The 12,667-nt window shown below is 39.2% G+C and overlaps 1 protein-coding gene and 1 long non-coding RNA gene across 2 annotated transcripts; one reads left to right on the forward strand and one right to left on the reverse strand.

Moving 5' to 3' along the window:
* Positions 1–520: 520 nt before the first annotated feature.
* Positions 521–1,275, reverse strand: LOC110182549 (uncharacterized). Its single transcript, XR_015271191.1, has 4 exons — positions 1,114–1,275; positions 950–1,048; positions 735–882; positions 521–679 (listed from the first exon to the last, which is right to left on the reverse strand). It is a non-coding gene; the product is annotated as an uncharacterized LOC110182549 (long non-coding RNA).
* Positions 1,276–6,661: 5,386 nt separating this feature from the next.
* Positions 6,662–10,140, forward strand: LOC110182569 (facilitated trehalose transporter Tret1). The gene is made up of 3 exons (XM_020950618.2): positions 6,662–7,711; positions 7,782–8,285; positions 8,991–10,140. Exons 1-3 carry the CDS (start codon positions 7,432–7,434, stop codon positions 9,791–9,793), a joined length of 1,587 nt encoding a protein of 528 aa, XP_020806277.2. The 5' UTR covers positions 6,662–7,431; the 3' UTR covers positions 9,794–10,140.
* The last annotated feature ends 2,527 nt before the right edge of the window (positions 10,141–12,667 follow it).

The following is a 12,667-nucleotide window of genomic DNA, read 5'->3' on the forward strand; positions in this document are numbered from 1 at the left end:
TTTCTCCGCCTATCTCTTACTCTCTCACTTTCTCTGTTCTCTTGACTCGGGAACTATAAATAGAGGCACTTCGTTCGCCGCGACCTCAGTCTGTCCTAGGGGTACCTAGTGTTTACATCGATAGTGATAGTGATTAAAGGAATGACGTGGCCAATGGAATACATCTGGATAACCAGGAAGTGATCTTCGATATTATGACTACCCTAATTGAAGTCAACAAGATTCGAAGTCAACACTGGAAGGAAGTAAACTACACTCAGGTAAGTCTTAATCATGACAATTATATTATTATATGGAAGGAAGTAAACAATGACGTGTCCTCCACTGGGGTAAGTCTTAATAATGACAATTATATCATATACATATAACGATGCTATAGGAGGGATCAGGCCTTGGTCTAGATTCAGCTCTGCTAGCTATGCATTTATTTTTCAATTAATTCCCTTATTTCCATGGATCCCATTACTTATTTTTAATTTAAAGTGATTCAGTAATTTGTATTATATATTATATTATATTATATTATTCGTAAAGGAAGCGATCGGTGCGGGCAAGTGACTCAATATCCTCGCTATGCTCATCCAACAGTGCACGCTCCTCCGCCGAGAGCGGGAACTTTAGCAGCTGCTAGACCATGTCGAGTATCAGCTTCTTGTTGCTGTCCATCGGGAGAATGGCCCTAGAAGAGAAGACATTAGTATTTGGAACCAGAAGGTGGCCAAAGCAACTCCTACTTTGATATCTTCATATAGCTCATCTTCAGCTTGCTGAGCAGGATGGTGCAGTTCTGGGCCCGGCGTCCATCGATCTCTGAGAGCACCTTGCTTGCTTGGCTGGCTTGCCGCCAGTTGCTCGCAGATCACAATAGGAGCCATCAGTAGCCTGTGAAAAGAGGGGACAACATTAAATAAGGGAAGATCTTTCATTGGCATCTTTTCTAGACACTAACCGATACCGCATTCTTTTGTTAAGCCGAAAAGAATTTGTCTATCGACTCCAACTCCATGATTTACAGCTTGCTTTCGTCAAGCTCGCTTCAGACGGTGCCCTAGATACAAAGGATAGAAATTAATTTATGTGACGTTCCTTAACTTGAATTAACTCTGTACTCACCCATTGCTGGCGTATTGTTGCAAATCCTCCGCCTTCATTTTGGTAGTCTGCACGCGCTGCACCGTCTGCGAATGCTGAGCGGACTCCTCCAAACGTTCGCGCATGCGTGTCAGACCCGTTTCAATATCCTCCTTCTGCTGCATGCAGAATCAAGAAGTTCTGAAAATAATATATAATCAAATTAATAAATAAACACCAGCTGTTACCAAAGTTGAAGAATGAACTAAAGCTAACTAAAATTAATGCTTTTTTGTTTAGCTGAATTACGAGATTTTTAAACTTTGATTTGTCAACAAATAAAATGCATGTAAAAATATATAGTTCAATAATATTGCAGAGTATTATACTTTTAATCAGTGGAGGTACGACCCTATAGAGCCGAAAATGACTCCTTGTTGTTGTTGTCGGCAAAAACAAGAATTCAATTTGGTCGTTTCCAGTACAAAATTTTAAATTTCTGGGCCTGGAGTACCAGGCGAACAGAAACCGCAGAAAGCAGATTAATTTTAGTGCAAGAGCTGCAAATTAGAGTTGTCACTATAGCTATATTGTAGCAGAGCTTAAAGCTTTAAGCTCAAAGCTTAATCTAGCTATAAAATAGCTAGTTTGCCAACCTTATATTACCGGAACTTTTTTTGCAGTGCGACCAGCTTATTTTTTACTACCTTATACCGAAGTGCGACCGCTTTGATTTTCCGCTCGTAGCCTGCAACTATGTGCTGCGGCGACGATCGGCTGATGACATGCAACCATGTGCCGCTGTTATTAACGGCTGATGACATGCAGCCATAGAAACGAATTATAAATAGAGCCTGCTTAGTCCACTGAGTGGACTCCACTCCTCTTATTGTGCCACCACTGACCCGCATAACGTCATCATTCGTGAATTGTGGGTGGGGAGGGTGCGGGTGGTGCAGCTCCACTGGCGGCAGCGATTTCCATTTATTTTTCATGAATACTTATTGATTTGTCTGGCATGGCATGCTAGCTTGTTGTTTAATTATCCACTATCCATTTGCTCACTTCATAAACACAGCCAAGCAGGATAATATATGGTGGGTCCAAGATTCTAATGACATGTAGACTTGTGCCGCGATCGAAATACAACTAATTGTAGTGTGACCAACTCATTTTTCTTTACTTACGAATCGAAGTGTGCCCGCTTTGACTTTCCGCTCGTTGCCTGCAACCATGTCCTGCGGCGACGATCGGCTGATGACATGCAGCCTTGTGCTGCATGGCTCGATTTGTCTGGAATTGCGTGCTGGCTTGTCGTTTAATTGCTCGAGCCGCGCTCTGTTTGGAGATTATTCGTTTGCTCACTTTGAAACACAGCCAGCTAGGCAGGATAATAGAAGGTGTGCCGCGACCGAAATATCACCACAGAAATACAACTTATTGTAGTGTGACCAATTTATTTTTTACTACTTTTTATTGAAGTGTGACCAGCTTGACTTTCAGCTGGTTGCCATGAACTATGTGCAGCTTTGACTATCGACTGCTGGCATGCATTTAAATTTATCGATCGACTATATATTGATCGACTATTTAAATTTAAATTCAAATTTGTCGGTTAACTGATATGGCGGGTACTGATATGTCTATTTAAATTCAAATTCAAATTCAAATGGACTATAAAGATGTTGCATGGGGGATTTTCGACTTCCTGGAGAAACGAATCGAGTACACAAGTGGGTGGGCATGCGACCTTATGGTCTGGATCCCTGCGCAAGCACTAATCTCATGCCTGCGCAGGATGTATTCGGCAACGAAGTCTTTGATTTTTATATTTGCTAATTATTATGCTCTTCGGAGATATGTAAGGCGATCGAGCAACCGATGAATTTGTACTCGAATTGTCATAATTTTTGCGTACACAACATTTATCATACATGAAGTTACAAAATATTTTTACATTTTAAAACTAACAAAAATATGTACGTTTAACAAAGTCCAAACCAAAAAGCTGAAAATATATTCTTGTTGTTAGGCTGAAATTTGAACTTCTGCGTTTTGCTTATGTAGACGGCGGGGTTCCAATAACCAGTTTTAAACAATTTGATGTGAATTTTAGGTAGGAGATACTTGAAAAACTCAGCTGAAAAGTGATTAAAGCAGTAAACATTCCTTTGTTTTGCTTATTCAACTGAATGATTTTCATACAATACAAAATCAGACTAATTTATTGGCCTAAAAGTGATACAGTACATAATGGTATATTTTTTTAATATATTAACAACTATTGTGTTTTTTTTTTTTACTTTTTTCCTATCAACTTGCGATAGGAGTTTCCTTGAGAATTGTTGTTAATTGTGTTTAAAACAAAATATGTAATCGGTCAGACGGTAATTTCCCGCCTACGTAGCGCCATTATCCGATCAAAGACATCGATTTGGTGGCCCAAAAGCCTCTTATCTGGCATACAGGTGGCGTCAAAATAATAGCAATGAAAAATAACAATAAATAGTATAATATAATCCTTAAAGACATTCAATGAGCTTCTTTTTGTATGTGTCAGATCATCAAAGAAATATCCTAGATACTCATATATGCTCTCTAAAATACACCAAATATAATACACGCAATATAACTCACCAAATATAACTAACTATCATTTAAGAAGAAAAGTATTCCAATTAAACAAAATTAAATCTGCTATTCTCTTGCCCTCAGGTGCACCCGTGGGTATTCCTTTTGCAAAAGCTGTTTTTTAGGCAGACAATCTCACGTTTTCGCTGTTAACTGTTTTATCAGGTGTCTGGCACTACTCAAGAGAATGTGTACAACATTTTTTTTATTGAACTTAAAATATTCTTTCATTTTTGTATTATTTATTACCATTTGGAGTCTTGCTCAGAGATCCCCTCGAATAATTGATTTAAATGTGGCCGCTTATAGTGCAACTTTGATTGTGGTGATTGATTGGTTTTGACGAGAACCAGGCACTTGTTTGGGGAAAGGCCCGACTGGAGAAAGGGTCATATAATTATCGGCCAGGGAATGACGTGAGTTACCAACCAGAAATTGCCTGAGGCTGCGATAAATCAGTCGAAATGTGAAACCAAAAATCAAATTTTCATTTTGGCCCTTGTCGCTGGTCGTTGGCCATAAATTACTTATCGTCTCGCTCGGCTTAAATTTCACAGAGACCCTAGCCTATTTTTTTTATAATTAATGCACAGCAAGAAAAGTTTATTAGATTGTTTATTATTAACTATAGAAACATACGTGCCTAACGACAGAAAATAGTTTTTTAAGGGGTATTTAAACTGTATTATTTATTGCTATTACTTTTTATTTACAAAAACTAAACAAACAAGTGGTGCTCGATTGGTTTTGGATTATTATTTTCTATTTTTTTGCTTAGTTTTAATCGATTTTCCATTCGATCCCTAGATCCTGTGGCAGACTGCAAGATTTATTCTGTTTATACCCTTGCAGAGGGTATTATTATTTTAGTTAGTGAAGCAGTCATTTCCTACCCTATAAACCATATATATTCTTGATCAGCATCAACAGGAGAGTCTTTCTAGCTATCTCCGGAAGAAAACATTTATTTAATTTTTTCAAAAAAGGTAAGGGGTTGCTTCGTTAAAATTTTCGAAAATCATCAAAAAAATTATTATTTTTAAATTTCATGCTGATTTAATAAGGTCGCAAAAACTAGTAAAACCTTGTTTTCCGATTTAAAATTACTGCATTTTTGCCTTAGATATGACATTTTTAAACCTTAAGTTCTTAAAAAAAATTTCAAAAAATATCGATCTGAAAAATTTAACATTTCGGGTCTTCTTGAGGGCAGAAATTGTAAAAAAAACAGTGATTGCTAAGAGGCATAAACATTTCGATTCGCCATTAAAATCCTAACTAATTTATAATAAAATATTAAGAAATTAATGCTTTTTGGCTTAGTTTTGAATAATTTCAATTTCGACTCTAGATTAAATTGCAAACTCAAAGGGTAAAGCTAGCTTCCTCTTTTTGTTTTCAAATAATTTTAATAATATAACTTTTTTTCTCTTGATACATTCATATTCACAAAATTAATAGCTAAGCTTTTTCAGTCATTTTTTATTTGTTATTAATGATAATCCAATTTGCCTTTGTTTTTTCGCTGTCTGCTTTTTTGTGACTTTTTTTACTGTCTGAAACCCAGGGCCTTTGTTTAAATGGGTTGATTTGTTTAAATATTAAGCCATAAATATTTGAACCTGTCAAATTGTCCAAATTGGCACAATCATAATTTAAATATTTGGCGTTAGACAAACTTCTGCGCCCTGAACTTGTGATTACAATAGATTGTATGTACGAACCTGTGGTTTTCCCCCGGGGTACCACAATTTGTGGCTCGGATTTCGTTAATTAAAGTGGCACGATTAAAATGCGATCCATGTGGTATTATTTACTCCGGACCCGATATGGCCGCGTGGCAGGGGCGTGCATCGTTCCGATAAGCCGATAAGCCCGGGGGTCCAAAAACCGTCTAGAACTGTCCAACTGTCCAAAACGGAGCGCCGGCATTAGAATTAACACATTCCGGTCGATATCGCGCATAATTTATGCACCTCTTCCGCAGTATCAAAAAAGTGCCAACAAAAAATAAGACAGGTGGCCAGAAGAGAGACAGAGAGAGGAGAGCCTGATAAGCCAAGTATTTTGACCGCTCTTTATTTGGCTTTTGGCTTTTGGCCAACTGCAGCCGCAAGCAACACTCGTCCCCATTGTGATCGGCTAAAACGTAAACATAACAGAATTTTTATTAACGAAACATTTTTGTTTACTCTTAAGACATACCCTTAATTCAAACGAAAAGTCCCCATGATTTCTCATGTGTTTTCTAAAAATATATAAACATGTGGACTTTATAGATTTTATTTTAATAATACTACCTAATTTTTTGGGACCTATAATTATTTTAAATAATCCCTTCCTATACGTCTTACTAGATGTCCTGAATTACTAATATACTAATGTATATATAATTAATAAATATGGCATAATTTTATATATTAGTATATTCTATGTATTAACTAAAAGTCAAGTTAAATATATATATATTGATATAGATATATATATTATTCTTTTATTTATATTCTGTCTGAGTTCTCCCAACTCCTTTAAAGCTCTAGCAATGATAACAATATGCCTCAATCAGAAAATGATATCGTAAATCCCCAATGCGTACGCATAAAACGTGAGTGGCAATTATCAGCAGATTAGTGGAGTCATAAATAAAAGAGAAACAAATTAAATTGTTTACGCCAAACGTTCATTGTATTAATTTTATGAATAGAGAGATTTCAGAGTTAGTTGGAGGGTATACGAGTAGCTACCGATGACAAAAGCCCCCCGTTCTTTACACCTGACCCCGCGGCCAATGTCAAGTTCGTTGCCAATGTCGTTCGATTGAGAGCAAACGAGAGAAAGAGAGGCAAAGACACAGAGAGAGAGAGAGAGGGAGAGTATAAAAGTGTAAAACAGTGAGATTTGCAAGGGAATGCCGGGAGAAATAAGAGATAGTGGGGTACGAGGGTGAGCGGGGGTCAGCGACAAGTGTTAGTGGATCGATTAGATGGCTAATTGCGTTTAAACGCCACTCGCAGCACACTAGCTACACATAGTGCTAACGGTGGCGTATACGTAATCACCGAAATCGAAATCGCGCATACGCCCCGTATACGCGTCGCATTAAATGCAAACAATAATTTATTAATTTGCAAATTATGGTGGCTGCTGCTCAGTTTCTGTTTCAGTTTCGGTCACCATTACAGTTTCAGAACTGAGAAACTCAATTCAGTTGCCTGCGAAACGCTGAACCCAACGGACGGGGTGCCTCGTGGCTGTTGTGTTTTAGCAAAAATCCCACCGAACCCCAAAAGACTATGCATTTGTTTTGTTGCTCTCAGAACAGAGAAGAAGAACTAACAGACAGACAGAGGCAGCTGCTCTCTCTCGACGGCTCTGGAAGCACTGATAAGTCATTGGTAACTTGTGAAATTGATACTGGAGCGCGAGCCCTTGATTGAAATGCGCGGAAGTTTCCACTTGTCGAGCCACAGCTATCAGAGCCGCAGGCAAACCCGGTATACGGAGTCAACGACGTTGCCACTATAGCTAATTGTGGGCCATTAATTGATTGGCGGCCACCAGCTCCAGACACGCCCCCTTCAGCGGGACACCGATACAAATAATTTAATAAGGAAAGAGGAGCCAAAAGGAGGCAGCAGGAGGCAGCAGGAGGCAGCAGGAAAGCAGCACGCAGCACACAGTACTTAGTACCTCAGGAATACCCAGTAATCAGTAACCAAGCACTTAGCCATGAAGGGGCAGCAGGAGGCACAGGAGGAGCACTTGGTGCCGCCATACAAGCCAACAGTCATCAGCAAGGATGTGGCAAAGGGCGAGGATCCGTTGGCCAAGGACAAGCCTCTGGGCGAAAGCAAACTAGCCGTGCTGCGGCAGGAGCTAATGGTCTTCCTAGGCAACAGTGGTGTCCTTGGCTCCGGCATGGTGGTCAGCATGCCGGCCGTCACTCTCAACCAGCTGCACGATGAGACACAGCCCTTTTGGCTCAACAAGGATGAGTCCAGTTGGTTTGGTGAGTCATTGAAATATTAATAAACTAGGACTTCACTTAATTAAATGGTTTCATCTCCCTTCCTTTACAGCTTCCATCCAGAACATGGCCTGTCCTTTGGGTGGACTCCTGGTAAGCTACTTCCTGGATCGCATTGGACGCAAATACACCATCCTGCTTACGAATTTAATTGGACTCATTGGCTGGATCCTGCTGGTCACCAGCTTCATGCATGAGAATCGAGATATGATCTACTACCAGATGCTCTTGGGACGTGCTTTCGGTGGAATCATGATTGGAATGTTTGTGTCACCGGTGGGTGTGTATTCGGCGGAAATCAGCTTGCCACGGATCAGGGGACGCCTCATCCTGGGCACCTCACTGGGCCTGGCCAGTGGCATCCTGCTGATGTACTGCCTTGGCTACTTCATACGCCACAACATCGTCTTGATCTTTGGCATTAGCTGTGGCTATCAACTGATGGCCACCCTGCTCGTCTTCCCCATGCCGGAGTCACCCAGCTGGCTGCTGACCAAGGGACGAGAGGAGAGGGCCAGGACATCGCTCAGATACTTCCGCGGACTGCCCAAGAAGGGTGAGTGCTTCCATTTTAATTCATTTGCATTTAGATTGGAAAAATAGGATGAAAAGTTAAAATAATGCATGGCAATCAAGGGATGATGCATTTTTAAAAATAATCTAAAAATCTCTCTCTCTCTCTTTTGGTGTGTTTAACAATTTGTGGCCATTAAATGAGAACTTATTAAATTCTTGCACTTAAGCCAAATCATTTTAAAGAGAGCCAAATTAAGTACTATAATATTTTTAACCTTAAGGTGCACCAACTTAGGTAGTTAATTGGGCTTTCACTTGGAAATTAAAGTGATTTTAATGAGCCATTAAAGTTTATCGAACAAAATGAAATATTTGCCATTTAAACCAAGTGCTTATACAAATGTCAATGATTAATTCATTTGGCAATTTTAATTCCTTTTAATGGCAGCACCTGTTAATATATTTATGGGGATGATAGAGCAATATTGATGGTTCTTCCTTCGGTAAGAACTTATTAATTTATTTGATATATATTTGTATAGGCTTAATATCTTAGACAGAAATGTTAATTTTATATCAGTTTTAAAGACACCTAAGTATGTTATCTTCTTTATATAAATTTGTTCTAGGATATATAAAGTCATAAAAGGTTATTAACCGCTCATCATATCCTCTTCATTATAGTTCCTTTTTCTCCTTTATCCAAAAAGTAATCATTACTTTATCCCATATCCTAATCTTCCAGAGGTTGACTACGTACCCGAATTCGAGGCGGAACTGTCGCACATGAAGGAGGTGGCGGATGCCAGCATGAGCACCGCAGCCAGCGAATCCCTCAGCCAGATGATCCATCGTCCCGAGGTCTACAAGCCTGTGCTCATGATGACCACCTTCTTTGGCTTCCAGCAGGCCTGCGGTGTTGTGGTGATCATTGTGTATGCCGTCCAGATTGCCCAGCAGGCAGGTGTCACCATCGATCCGGTTCTGGTGGCCGTGATGCTGGGTGTAGCCCGTATCGTGACCACTTTCTTCATGAGCGGCATCTTTGAGAAGTGGGGCAGGAAGCCATCGGGCATATTCTCAGCCACAGGCATGGGCTTCTGTATGCTTCTGCTGGCCGCCGGCAGCTGGTTCCCGGAATCGGTGGGCGTGATCCATTGGCTGCCCGTCTTGTGCATCGTGGCCCACATTGTATTCTCCACTATGGGCATGCTCACGTTGCCGTTCTTCATGATCTCGGAGGTGTTCCCGCAGCGAGCAAGAGGCAGTGCCTCTGGTATTGCCATCTTCTTTGGCATGATCCTGGCCTTTGTCATGCTGAAGATCTATCCGAATATGGAGGCGGCTTTGGGCACTGCCAATCTGTTTGCCTTCTATGCTGGCATATCCTTCCTGGCGGCTGCCTTCATTGGTGTCTTCGTGCCGGAGACGAGGGGCAGGACACTCGAGGAGCTGGAGGAGCGCTGGCAGACGGGCAAGTTCTCGCGGCGTCTCACCGTTAATAACCTAAAGGATGTGGAATTGCATGAGGTCTTTCTCAAGAAGTAATCCTACCCATGTATATATTCCAAATAATCGAGAAGCAAGGACAAGTCCCGGGGAGAAGGAGAGAGTTATAGCTCGATTCCAATGACACTCCTGAATATTATTTATTAAATTTTAAGCATAATTGTTCCGAAATTGGATAGAATAATAGGTTTTTTTTGTTTTTGTTCTTTAAAGTTTAATGTAGAAATCAAGAAAAGGATGATTTGGAATCTGGGTATATAGTTTTTAAAACGGGTCCCTGGGTATTCAATCTGTGATGTGATAAGTACTTAACAGCCTTGGTGGCCATGGAATGCGGCATATAGACAATTTGATAAACAATAAAAACCATTTACCAAGTAAACAAAGTCAGTTGAAGTGCATAATGAAGCTGTTGCGATGGGTAAGATATCAAAACAATGCATAAGCTCTATATATACATATATATTGCTTTGTTTTTACTATATATATTTGTATTTTTGTATTCTTAAGATAATAAAGGACACATTTAATACAAGTTACATGAACTTACAATATCTAAAGTGGCAAATTAACCAATTTGAACTTCTTTAAATGGCTGGCAACCATCAATCCCTTGGAAATGCCATCGAATGTTGCCTTCAAACCTTGATGATGACTGAGTTTATTGATTACACAGAATATTACTCAGCGATTTCTGTATTTATTTGCAATGGAAGCGTCTGTGTCAGATAACACGGATTTAAGTGGACGCGACATGCATTTGAAAATCAGGTCATCAAATTCAGAATATATATAAATAATAAACAACACAATGAAAACCTATTGAAAGCAGTCATTTTTCCGATATGCACTCTGGGATTGTTGGCGCGTGTCTATTCCCGCAGTCGGGCCCACTTTTTGGCTCGGCAATTATACAATCCCTGGAACAGATTCAACCTTCAAGCTGCCCAGGCGTCAAGCCAAACAATATCTGGCCGAAAGCCACTTAAAACATGGTCATTATCACCACCTGATAGTAAATTATGCCCACTTATAAGCATATATACTATATATATGCCATACATCGGTCTCTGGGAGGTGCGATCGTGACACGTTGATGGATGATCATGGATCACGGGGCAAAGGATCGCCAGACGCGTGAAAATACTGAACCTTATCTGGTGTGGCATTGCGTGGTCTGACGTAATTCCGGAACCCACTAATTGGATTCGGTTGGGAAAACGTGTCGCCGGCTATCAGTAGGCAACGATCCGGAAAAAAAAGTCCCATCACATCCAAGGGGAGTATCAGTCGAGCGCTTTGTTTACCACTCGATCCGATAGCAATGCCTATATAATACTTGTATATAGTATATATGCCATATGTAGTTATATTTGCCCGTATCGATACACTTGTAATGCAGCCAAAATTGGAATTATTGGCACTTGTCGTGATTTGTTTGGCACTTGGGCGATAATAAGGAGATCTCCTCCTCCCTCGGTGATATAATTCACCAGGTGAGACATTCTCGAGCAAAGTGCAAAATATTACAGCAAAGAGACTTTACGTGTACAGCTCCAGGCGGTCCTCTTTCTTTTTTGTAGATTTTGCGGTGACCGATAAAGAGTTTTTCGAACTAAACAATAGAAACTGAGAGCTTTACTAGTTATCATCAGCACCTTCTTCAGAACCAATCATTATATATTACTCAATCAGTTGTCTTGTAGAATTACGAATAACTATTTGTAGTTTTCCTATTTTTCAAGTGGACAACCTTAAGTGTAGAACATTCTTATCTAAGTTCCAAGTTACAAGTTAGTCATAAATTTCGGACTATTTTCAGTTTTAAAAAGAGTTACAATTTTGAAAAGAGGAAAACAACAATAAAAACAATAAGCAATAATGAAACATTTAAAAATAACGTACTTTTACCGCAGTAATCGAAGCGCCGCCTATCGATTATCGCCGCCCGTGTGCTGTTAGGCGCACACTAGTACCAGCCCTGACAGAAGAGCCGTTACTTTTGCGTTCTGTTGTTGAATTTTAAATGTTTCCGTTTATTATTTGTTCTTTTCGTAATGTGACATCTTAAGTACAACAATTAGCTGCTATTTCAATATATGTATATATGTGTTTCTTAATTTTTTTTTGTTGTATAAACGAATTAAAATTCAAGTTGTTTTGCATTTGCATTTCTTTTTGAGTTTTGTTTTTCTTCGACCACGAAAATCTTACGAGTCCCGCTATACTCGGCGTCGTCTCTGTAATTCTGCTTACGTGTGTGTGGTGTCGTTTATTCGGTAATTTACGATTACGGGTTACATTACTTTAGTATTATAATTATTATTTAAATGTTTAGTTATTTCAAAAAAAATTCCGCTGGGGACTTAATAGTTATAATCTCTATATATGTTTGTATGTATATATATATATATATATAGTATATACGCTTTGTATACGGTATAGTTAATATAATTGTTTTGCATTTGTCGAATATATTCCCTTTGTTTGTTTTGTTGCTTGCTATTTAAACGGTTTTTTGTTTTTATTTTTGTTATTTTGTTCCACTAACTTGTTCTATGTATGAATGTATATTGCTTTTAGGTATATGATGCATTTATTTGTAGGCATTTTCTTCAGTATTCTAACTTGATTTCTTTATCTTCTGTCTTTTTTTATTTTATTTAATCTGTCGTCTTAGTTGTTCTTTGTTGGTGTTCGGTTTTTTGTTTTGTTTTTTTTTTTTTGTTTTTAGAAAATCTTTCATAGGGCAGTTCACGTTTCACATCAATCTTCGCCATATCCGACCTAGAGTTGACCTTACTCGTACTTTGCTTGCAAAAAAAATACTTCCTCCTCGCTTTCCTACACTACGGTAATATCGAAATTTTGTAATATCGTAACTTTCCTGGTACCTTTCCTGGCTTATCTAAA

This window comes from Drosophila serrata, unplaced genomic scaffold (genome assembly GCF_035046125.1).
Source record: "Drosophila serrata isolate PLE 108 unplaced genomic scaffold, ASM3504612v1 contig_23, whole genome shotgun sequence".
In the NCBI taxonomy this organism is placed as follows: Eukaryota; Metazoa; Arthropoda; class Insecta; order Diptera; family Drosophilidae; genus Drosophila; species Drosophila serrata.

What these genes read in the sequence shown, in the direction of transcription:
- LOC110182569 (XM_020950618.2), top strand. Translation starts at nt 7,432, where the DNA reads ATGAAGGGGCAGCAGGAGGCACAGGAGGAGCACTTGGTGCCGCCATAC. An exon ending in GGATGAGTCCAGTTGGTTTG is followed by an intron (nt 7,712 to 7,781) that starts GTGAGTCATTGA and finishes CTTCCTTTACAG; the next exon opens with CTTCCATCCAGAACATGGCC. An exon ending in CCGCGGACTGCCCAAGAAGG is followed by an intron (nt 8,286 to 8,990) that starts GTGAGTGCTTCC and finishes CTAATCTTCCAG; the next exon opens with AGGTTGACTACGTACCCGAA.